The sequence below is a fragment of the Rhamphochromis longiceps genome, linkage group LG10 (genome assembly GCF_057381845.1).
Source record: "Rhamphochromis longiceps isolate RC_006_pf linkage group LG10, R_longiceps_female_GT1.1, whole genome shotgun sequence".
NCBI lineage: Eukaryota > Metazoa > Chordata > Actinopteri > Cichliformes > Cichlidae > Rhamphochromis > Rhamphochromis longiceps.
Window position 1 is genome coordinate 16,733,621 of NC_140566.1, and position 11,042 is coordinate 16,744,662.

At 38.2% G+C, this 11,042-nt stretch overlaps 1 protein-coding gene across 1 annotated transcript; it reads left to right on the forward strand.

The window, feature by feature from the left end:
• Positions 1–1,522: 1,522 nt before the first annotated feature.
• Positions 1,523–9,879, forward strand: chek1 (checkpoint kinase 1). Its single transcript, XM_085420548.1, has 14 exons — positions 1,523–1,682; positions 1,915–1,980; positions 3,019–3,133; positions 3,927–4,035; positions 4,233–4,297; positions 4,398–4,467; positions 4,577–4,765; positions 6,443–6,547; positions 6,632–6,715; positions 6,788–6,872; positions 6,955–7,123; positions 7,339–7,470; positions 7,578–7,679; positions 9,571–9,879. The coding sequence occupies exons 2-14, from the start codon at positions 1,916–1,918 to the stop codon at positions 9,661–9,663; spliced, it is 1,383 nt and encodes a 460-aa protein (XP_085276674.1). The 5' UTR covers positions 1,523–1,682; position 1,915; the 3' UTR covers positions 9,664–9,879.
• Positions 9,880–11,042: the final 1,163 nt, after the last annotated feature.

Sequence of the window (11,042 nt, forward strand, 5' to 3'; positions counted from 1 at the left end):
TTGCTTGTTGACACATTGATTCAAGTATTGATTAAACACTCCGTCGTGCCTCAAGCTCTCTCTGGCTTTGAGTTTGTTTTCTGAAAAACATTTAAGAGATTATGTTTTGAAAATGTGATTTTTTTGGTCTTCTTTTTAATTTACATGCCACACAGACTAACTGGGCAGTTTTACAGTGTGAATACTGGACACATCAGTTCCTCCAGTAACAAAACTCCACTATTATTTTCCCTTTAGTGCCCTCAATTTGAAAAGCCTTAGTTCTGTAAGGGCCTTCTGAAATGACAGTATCTGCAGGAGCTTCCAGCTGAAGCTTCACACTTCCAGACACCTGAAAGTGGTTTAAATAAAAGCTTTGTAACATCCATTAACTAGAAAATGTTTTCTCACATGGCAAGAAAGGCTTTTTGAACATTCATTTGCATGAAACTCACAGCTGCATTGCATTTCCCTTATTTTTGACCCACGTGTATTGTAGCACTTTTTGTTACTAAAATTGGATCTTGTGGATTCCACATGCAGCTAGCATGTTATTGTAAATGTCATAATCTGTATTTCTTACATAGTTTTTTACACTGCACAATGAGTCACATTAGATTATTAACATGTAATTACATTAAGTGAGTGTATAAATATTGGTAAATATATTGTAGAAGGGAATAGATATTAGGACATCATTTTTAATGTCAGGGTAGTGGTAGAGTTTGGTGTCATTCTTTCTGTGTTGGTGCTGACCTGAGTTAGGGCGACTCTAAATGAGGATGGGTGGATGGGTGGGTTTTTGTTTTCTTCTCATGTTATTGTTTGTTTTCTATCTTTTATTATACTTCTTAAAACAGCAAAGTGCCAATTATTACTGTGAAACACCTGCATCAGTAATTTCAAAGAAAGATTTAAAATGTTTTTCAGCTCTTTACAAGCCCAATTCAAAAAGAATTGGGAAGCTGTCCAAAGCGCTGAAGACAGAATGCAATGACTGGCATATCTCATAAACCCAAATCTTATTTACATAGAAAATAAAAAAAACATGCCACATGTTTAACTTTATAGGCTCCAACCCCGTGAGACCCTAATAAGGATAAACGGAAGAGAATGGATGGATGTTTAACCCTTTCATGCCTAGTGTATCGTATTTAATACATGCAGTTTTTTGTGAATTTTTGAGACTTCTACATCATCAGTGTGATTTGTTACCCGTTTTAAAGTATAAATAAATTTTGCAATGCTTTTTAAAGCATTTTTTAAAGGCCAGATGTAGCAAATATGACGCAAATTACAACTACTATAAGGGGGGAAATATCTAAATAACTTTATAAACAAATCTTTCAGCTGGTTCAATAAACTCTCCATTTAAAAATTTTGTGGCAATTATTCAGGCTTTAAATAATGTTGAATAATGAATTGTAAATCTGGCATGTTTAATTCGAATAAGACTTGGATAACAGTAGGTGAACAGTAGGTGGCAGCAATATGTGTCTGACCGGCTAAACTCAAAGAAGAAGAAAAAGAAGAGAGGCGTAGAAGAAGACAAGGCGGAAATGCGGAAGTTATCGCCAATGAGACAACAACGCGCCAAATTTGTGAAAAATCTTTAGAAGTCAGTGCAGCAGGATGAAGACGTGCGTCTGAGCTTTAAGGATAGCTACATGTGGCAGTCGCTGCTGTGTGAAAAGGCTGAGCAGGTAGGTTATTCTTTCATATTTTCGTATTTTAGTTTTCTTAGCGGTTTTCTTTTGAGCATCATGACATTTGACAGAACTCTGTCAAAGTGCTGTCAAAGTTAACAGTTTTGCAAACCGGTAAAGGCTTAACAGACACTTGTTAGAAGAAATAGGACCCATGTTGTGAAAATAACGAATACATAAGTAAATATTAGAAAGCGAAAGTGATGAATGCGTGTGTTTCTGTCTCTAGCATGGCGGTGCCTTTTGTGCAGGACTGGGACGTTGTTCAGACTCTGGGAGAAGGAGCCTACGGAGAGTATGAAAGATTCCTTATCATTGTTTATCATTAGCTTATCGCCTTTAATAGCTGTCCTCTTCTAGCCATCGGACAAGGATTTTTTTTTTCTTGTTTCATGGGATCATGACAGGCATGTATATGCACTAGAAATGTTCATCTGATAATCCAAAAACATCACTCACAGGAGACACCTGACTCCATCGCAGTCACAGTTAGCTTTGAAAAAAAGGTAGATGAACCAGGTATCAAAATGTAGGTAAAAATGAGACCTTACATATGCGAAAACATGTTGAATGTAGTGTTATGAGACTTGAAAGTTTAACCATTTTTACAATAACAATTCCATGTTTTTTGCAATGGAATTGTTAGAAAACAAATCAAACAGTCAGGGTAGCAATGACTGCTTCTATCATTCTTAAATTATGGCATTATGCCACCATTAAATGAGGTGTCCAGAGATACAAATGCTCAAAGTTTGTTATAGAAGAAAACTACTGCACAAAAAGAACCTTTTAACTTTAGATTGACTCTTTGAGTGGGTTTAAAATGATCTTAAATATTTCTGTTTGTTTGTTTTTGTTTTTCTGATGTATGATGATTGCAGGTATTTAATCAACTGAATCAGAAAGACCTGCAGCTGCGAATGACATCACTAATATCAATCATGCTTTTCTTGTTTTCTAGAGGTCAAAGTCAAGTTAACTTATATAGCACATTTTCAACATTGCATGCTGCACAAAGTACTTAAGAATCTAAAATGCAACAAAAATAAATAAAATGCACAACAGTGATGTAGTAACATATAGAAGGGGAAAAAAATAAATAAAATATAAACAACTAAAACAGACGGACTTTGACACCTGACCTTCTGATTTTATTGAAAAGTTTAACAAAGTTTAAATTACTTGAAAATTATATCTAGAAACACTTTAGGAAGACTTTAGCTCTTTGTACATCCTGTTTCCATTCAGACTTCCTCTCACTTCTCTTCACCTCTGTGTTCTCTTTTCTCTTTATGATCTAACCGGTTTGTCCTCTTTGTGTTCTTGGTCTCAGAGTGAGGCTCCTGGTGAACAGACAGACTGAAGAGGCGGTAGCAGTGAAGGTCATCGATACCTCGCAGGCAAAAGAGTGTGCTGAAAATGTCAAGAAGGAGGTCTGCATCCACAAGGTACATCCATCACTTTCACCTGCACAGTTAGTATGAATGAAAGCAGCGGCTCACCAGTGGTGTGTTGTAAAACAAGTCCAGCTGTTCTTAAATCCATATATTAATACAGTAAACAGCTGCATGAAAGAAATTGTTAATTAACTGAATCACAGCTTTGTATGCTCTCATTTCCCTTTTCCTTGCATCAGTTACTGGCATGAACACAGCCTGTTCATGCCAGTTCCAGACTGTGAGAATTAGATAAAAACTGTTACTGTTGTGAAAACCAACTCTAGCCTCAGCTGATCTGGGGACGTTGGTAGCCCTCAGCTCGAGGGTGTCATTTGTTGGGAAAAGTTTGTTAAAGCTAATGCTATTCCAGGCAAGCTGAAAGCAAACATGCAGATAAGAATACAGATGTACAGATGTGTCTGCTTGTTTTGGCTCACCTAAAATGATGTGACATGATGACAGAAGATCCAAAAACCAGCTGAACAGACACCGAAGAGGCAAACTGAAAGCAAACATGTATGAAGTCGTACTTCATACTAAAGTAAAATATAAAGAAATGGCACTTGTTATTAATGTTGGTTAGATTCATAAAGATAAACTGGCTGAGACTGACCAGTTTGTTCCTCTGGTTTACAGGTACAAACTGATTGTAAGCAATTTAACACAGACTGAAGTTGTTTTTATTTTATTTTTAATTGTTTTAGATTTGTAGAATTAATTAAAAACGTTAAGCTCTTAGCTAGGTAGAATGATAGCTGAGAGCACTGTTTTGAGGATCTTTGTGTGTGCACTTAACTCATAGATGCTCAAACACACCAACATTGTACGCTTCTTTGGCCATCGGAAGGAAGGACCAACTGTGTACCTCTTCCTGGAGTACTGCACCGGGGGAGAGCTGTTTGATCGAATCGGTGAGCCGTAAACTGTCATACAAGAAAAACCTTTTGTTTGCTGATTTATTCTTCCAACTGTAGCTTTCCTGACTCGGATATGATTAGCATGAATACATGAATTCAACTTAGCTGAAATGCGTCTGGAGTTTTCAGTAATCATTCTTTGCAAGTATTTGATTTCAGGCTTACTCTTTCTTCTTTTACGCTCTCTTTAGAGCCCGATGTAGGGATGGCTGAAAAGGATGCTCATAGATTTTTCCAGCAGCTAATAGCAGCTGTGGTGAGTGAAGAACATCTTTGTGTTTATGTGACTTCCTGCATATTTTCCTGCTGTTGTTCTCTTTTTTAAGTTTTTTTTATTTTTATTTGACCTTTTCTAGGAGTACCTCCATGATTTTGGCATCACACATAGAGACATAAAGCCAGAGAACATTTTGCTGGATGACAAAGGTGAGGAAATGCAATCTTTATTGAGGGATTCTCTTTTTAGGATTCTCTTTTATTTCTTATAACCACCGCCCTCTGGGGTTGATTTTTTATTTTATTTTTTTACCTTCAGATAACCTGAAGCTGACAGATTTTGGCCTGGCGACCATGTTTCGCTTTAAAGGCCGAGAGCGCCGTCTGAATCGATTGTGTGGGACTCTTCCCTACGTGGCTCCGGAGCTTCTGAGCCAAACAGAGTACAGAGCTCAGCCTGCAGATATCTGGGCTTGTGGCATAGTTCTCACTGCCATGCTGGCTGGTGGTAAGATCCAAAATTTGAAGATCATACACACATCTGTAGTCCAATACCATATGACAGCAATGGCAATGAGAAGTTGATGATATCACAAAGCTGTTAGGTCAGCAGGGCCAGTGTCAAAGCTGCAAGTGGTTGTTGTGCTTGTGTGAATTTGCATTTGATTGAATTACTAATTTTACTAAATTAAATAGCTGATTTTTCATCATTTTTACTGTCTTGTAACTTGCTGTCATATTTCTGCCTGATGTCAGACAGGACCATCCTCAGTTTTCGTCTCCATCTTCAGTCTGACATTGTCTGAACTTTACAGTCGAGCAGATTCAGTTTTCAATCTTTACAGCCTGACCTGTTTACCTGAATATCATCTTATTTTAAGTCAACAGTGAAGTACAAACAAGCTAGGAGATCACATGGTAATAGAAATAAAAGAAGAAATACTTTATTTATCTCTTATATATGAAATTCTTTAGTTATAGCGGTTAGAATTTTTATAATAGAAGTATAAACAGTTAGTGTATATATTAAAAAAAACAACAACAAAACATTAAAGCCCTTAATCCGTTTCGTTTGACAGATTTCCTGACTGTGCCCTTCTGGTGATGTTGAGAGAATGTACAGGTCCACATGGTTCTCACTGTTGTACACGGTGCCATTTAAGTTCTTTCACTCTGTCCATAAAAATCTAAACGCTTACTGGATTTAAGTTTGGCCTCTGTTCAGCAGTTTTTGACTTTTTTTTTTCTTCTTTTTTTTTTTTAAGTTCCATCAAAGCTCTGACCCGTCTCTGATTTCACCATGAATGTCAAACTTGTTTAAAGATTAACTTCTATGTTTAACTGCCCCAACCTCCACATTGCAAATCAGCACTGCTACTGAGGTTGGCTACAATCCAGTGATCAACTAGATGCTTCCACACACACACACACACACACACACACACTCTCTGTCTCTCTGACAAGGAGTTGTGCGCTAGAAAAGTTGTTTACCCCAGGAGGGTGAAACTTTTAGTCCAGAGTGCTGGTACGGAGTTGACACACAGTGTATTGAAAACATGTTTTGTTTTTTGTTTTTGTTGTTGAACATGACAAACATTGAGGCAAAAATTCAAGTTGCCTTTTACAACCAGTGGAAGAGACTGAGATGCTTGAGTTTTGCTCTGTGAGAGGGCACATTACTTTAGCAGTGACACCCAGCAGGAGGGACGTGAAGGGGAAAATGACTAAATTAAAAAGTAAAGTATTTCTAAGGTGAAAGCTGTGTATGTTTTCTTAAACTTTGTCACTACATGTCTGTTATCCGCTGCTTATTTTTTGCCCCATCGCTGCGGAAATCAGTCAGGTCGATGGACGCTGGCAAGTTACAGTTTTATAGATATATTTATATCACATACAGATATAGATATCTGTGTTTATACGCTTAAGAATTGGTTGTAAACTTAACCAAATTATAGACTCAAGGTGATTTAGTTATCTTGAAATACAGTCACATCACTGTAATGGTAAAAAAAAAGAGATTGAGGTCTGTTTAAAAATTCAGTTTATTTATTGTATACAGTTCTGAAAGATCAGACAGCATGTCTTACATCATTAGAAAAAATGCAAACGCTACTTCTCTGAGGTTGTGCATCATTGAAGTCCATGCAGTTAATGTGAGGAAACCTTTTTGTTGTTTCCTTGTTAGAGTTGCCGTGGGACCAGCCAACTGAGAGCTGTCAGGAGTACGCAGACTGGCTTCAGAAGAAAACATATCTACCTCCTTGGAAAAAAATACAACCACTGCCTCTTAGTGAGTCGCACGCTATTGTAAGTTTAGTTACTGCATGTTTTACATGTTGTTCTTTGGTTCATGTGTAACTTTTTTAAAATTCAGGTTTGTTATCCAAATTGCTGCTGGCCAGTCCAGATGCACGCATTTCCATCACAGACATCCAGAAAGACCGCTGGTTTACTGAAGGCAAGTCCCAGCAACAGATTTAGTTTAGCTTCAGTGTTCACTGTACTCATAATGGTCTTTCTGTCTCTGTAGGAGTGAAGCAGCCAACAAGTTCTCTGCACTCAGGAGGGAACAACAGTCTTCGATCTGATGGGTCACTCATATCTCGGGCCAACAGGTCAGAACTTTGCGCTTTTCTAATTTTAGCTCAATTTCTTTTTGTGTCTGATAATCTTAAGAATGTCTTTCTCTTTCTGTAGTGATGACAGGATGCAGTTTTCAAGCTCTCAGCCTGACTTTGCAGCCGGTGGCTGGGAAGCCATGTTGTTAATTAGTCAAAATGACGGTCAAGTCAGCTTCTCCCAGCCGACCAAACCTGAGCACATGTTACTGGGTAGTCAGTTACTAGCTACACCAGGAGCCAGTCAGGTAATTCACATACTCAGTGCTGGATTGGTTTCACTACGTAAATGTTTATATGTGTATTTATTCTCACACACAAAGATGCAGATTATTCTTTTTTTTTTTTTTAACCTTTCACCAAAGTTTCTTTTGATTTAAAGGCATCTGAATATCAACAAAACTCTGATGCATTATTGCTGTGAGCTTTTTAACATGTCCTCATTTCTTCTTTCTGTGCACAGTCGCCGTGGCAGAGGTTAGTGCGGAGAATGACGCGTTTCTTCACTACTGTCAGTGCTGATGCCTCCTTAACTGCCCTGAAAGACATCTGTGAAGGCCTGGCACTTGGCTTCAAACTCACTAGCACCAAACAGGTATATCTATACTCAAATATACAAGATTTTTACATTTCCTGATAACACAGCCTTTTCTTCTGCGTCTCATCATAACATACTTTTATTTTTTATAACACACATTTTAGGTGACCGTGAGCACGCTTGACAAACGCAATAATAAGCTCATCTTTAAAATTCATTTGTTGGATATGAATCAGAGAGTGCTGCTGGACTTCAGACTGTCTAAGGTAGGTTTTATCATTTAAAAGATGAATTGTATATTATTTCTAACACGATTTATCCCCTGCCTTCTGCACGTTCTGACATCTTAACCACTCAAGCTTGCAGTCCATGCAGTCGTGTGAAAAATGAAGTTCAGATTCAGTAGCTACATCAGTGTCTCACATCATTGTGGAGGAATTTTGGCCCACTCTTCTTTACAGTACTGCTTCACTTTATTGAGGTTTGTTTATGCACAGTTCTCTTAAGGTCCCACTACAGCTATTCAGTCACGTTGAGGTCTGGACTTTGAGTGGAGCATTGCAAAACCTCTGTGGTAAATGCACTGCTGTGCTTGGGATCATTGTCCTGTTGCATGACCCAGTTTTGGCTAAGCTTAAGCTGTTGGCCAGATGGCCTCAGATCTGCCTCTAGAATACTTTGGTATACACAGAAACCTCAGTGACCGCAAGGTGCCCGGGTCCTGTGGCTGCAGAACAAGCTTGAATCTTTACACCGCCACCACTGTGCTTGACACATGGTCCTGTGTATTATAGTTAAACATATTTACCTTCGTCTCATCTGTCCAAAGAATTCTTCCAGAAGTCTTGTGGTGTGTTTAGATGCGACTTTGAAAACCTGCCTGTTCTTTTTTCTTTCTTTTTTTTACTTGTTCAGTCTTTTTCAACTAGAACTTTTTGAAATGATTGTTTAACATTTAGCATGCAAACTGAGTCCTGTAGAGTCTGAGATGTAGCTCTTGGGCTTTGGCACTTGCAGTAAGGATGTAGTTTATGTTTTGCAGGACTGCATGGAGTCCTTTTGAAAGCTTTCTATTTCATATGACTTTACAACAAACATTGTGACTTGTGCTTTTGAACTTGGACAATGGAAGACATGAAGATCATTTTCAGTCTTTTCCCCAGACTGGTGGAAAGTTGGTTTCAGCTGTCTGTAAATAAGGATTTTTCAAACTGGCTGAACCAATAAACTCACTTGAAAACCTCTACATGGATAAGCAGGGCAAATCACTCTTATTTGGCCTTACACAAAAATCCATCAATAAGCTTCAACGTGTCCAGAACTCTGCTCCCCGTATTATTACTAGGACTCCCTCTACCCACCACATCACCCCTATCCTGAAGCAGCTTCACTGACTCCCGGTTAAACTTCGCATTAATTTTAAAATACTCCTTTATACATTTAAGGCTATTCATTCTCTCTCCCCACCATACCGTTCTGGTTTGGTACAGATCTCCATCACATCCCAGTGCCTCAGATCCTCCTCTTTTTCTTTCTGTTCCATCCTTTCGTCTTATCACAATAAGGAGCAGGGCTTTTAGTCGCTCTGCCCCTCGACTTTGGAATTGCCTACCCTCTGACCTCGAAAACATCACTATTCCCTTTTTTTAAGTCAACCCTCAAAACCCGCCTGTTTAAGATAGCCTACTCTGTATAACTTCCCATGCTCTTAAACTTGTACAGTGTCCTTGGGTGAGTGGAGTGGAACTTGTTAGTGTATATTACCCCTAATATTCATCCATATGTGTCTGTAAAACAATATTGTTTTTAATGATACCCGTAGGTAAACAGATGTAGGCATATAGGGCTTAGATTGTAGCCTATATTCATGTAAAATATCTGTAAAACTTAACTCTATCTATATAGATGTATGCATGCAGTCATCCTTATAGGTCAGTTGGTTTCACTCATGTTTGTTTAAAACGGGTTTACTGAAAGACAAACTGTAGCAGAATTGATACAGAGAAACCCACTGGTCTGAGTCACCTAATGAACAGGTCTAAGAGTACAATGTCCTCAGTGTATGAGTGCACTTTCATCTAATCAAGATGGGTGTGTGTGTGTGTGTGTGTGTGTGTGTGTGTGTGTGTGTTTGTTTGTTTGTTTGTTTGTTTCCAGGGTGATGGTTTGGAGTTCAAGCGTCTCTTTGTGAAGATCAAACACAAGCTCGGTGACATAATCAGCACTCAAAAGATTTTGGTCCCCATCTAGTGAGCAGATCTTCACACTAATGCTCTCTACCATGGACTGTAGAGAGGCAAACCTGTGTATATATTTACTTGTTTTGTTGATGTTTTTCATGTATTCTGCTGTTGAGTGAGTATGAGTTTGTCTACATTGTCGTTTGTGTTTCTGCTATTAAAGACTGATGTGTTCTGATTATGTTTAAACAGTCCAAAGTCTTGAATAAATTATTAAAAGACCAAAGTTGTGCGCAGAGTATTTTGATAAATTCACACTGTAGCTTTGCTGTTATCCATGAAAATCAAGTACACAGTACTGTTAAAGTCTGGAGTTACACCTCATTGCTTTATACTTTGTTAGGTGCTAGTTTGCTAGTCTTACCTTAAGGCTATCACGGCCTAGAATAACTGAAGATCTACACAGACATAAGTGTTATTTATTGAAACATGCAAACATAAATAGAAATATAGAGTATAAGGCAATTCTAACAAGTCAATATTTGGTATGACCACCTTTATTCTTCAACACAGCCTGAACTCTCAAGGCTAAGTAGTCTTCAGGAATGGTTCTCCAGGCTTCTTGAAGGACATTCAAACCTCTTCCTTATATGTTGGCTGCTTTTTATTCGGATATCTGTCAACATGATTCCCACACTGCTTCAATAATATAAAGATACAGGTCTGGGGAAGCCAATTCGTGTTCCACTGTGTGTTTTTTCTGTTTATGTAAGCTTTTATTATACTGGCAGTGTGTTTGGGATCATTGTCCTTTTGAAAAGTTGTTGCCAATGAGATGGTTTACAGATGATGTTGCATGTTGGATCAAAACAGTAGTACTTTGCTCATCATAATTTCGTCGGTTTTGAAAAGCTCCAACACCACAGGCTGAAATGCTGCTCCAACCATGACAGAGCTTCCATGGTGTTTTACAGATGGCTGTGGACCCCACTTGTACCTCTCTCCTGACCTCCTCTGTATGTATTGATGACAATTTCAGTAAAACATGACAAATTTGGATTCGTGACTCCATAAGAACTGTTACCACTAATTTTCAGTCCAGTTCTTGTGTATTTTGGCATACCTCAGCCTATTCTCCCAGTTTTCTTTCTTTAAGAATGGCTTTTTGACAGCCACGCTTCAGATGACACATTTCTGATCAAGTCTGATCTTTTGGTCCCGTTTCAGGTCTTTGTTGGATTTGTTCATGGACACGACTTTCAGATACTGTTCATTTGTTGTAAATAGCCTTTAGGCTTGCTACTTCTTTTGTCCTCTGCTTGTCCATTTTTTTTTTCACAGATTGAAATAAAGAAAAATGAACAAATAATGTTTTCATGAAAATCTGATATTAACAGGGTGCCCAAAGACATGATTTCAAACTGACTCTTTGCTGGGTTTAATGTCACA

Bases quoted from the DNA above. Each gene is read 5' to 3' on its own strand.
- chek1 (XM_085420548.1), top strand. From the start codon at position 1,916: ATGGCGGTGCCTTTTGTGCAGGACTGGGACGTTGTTCAGACTCTGGGA. The intron at 4,468-4,576 runs GTGAGGAAATGC...TTTTACCTTCAG, and splicing joins CATTTTGCTGGATGACAAAG to ATAACCTGAAGCTGACAGAT. The intron at 4,766-6,442 runs GTAAGATCCAAA...TTTCCTTGTTAG, and splicing joins CACTGCCATGCTGGCTGGTG to AGTTGCCGTGGGACCAGCCA.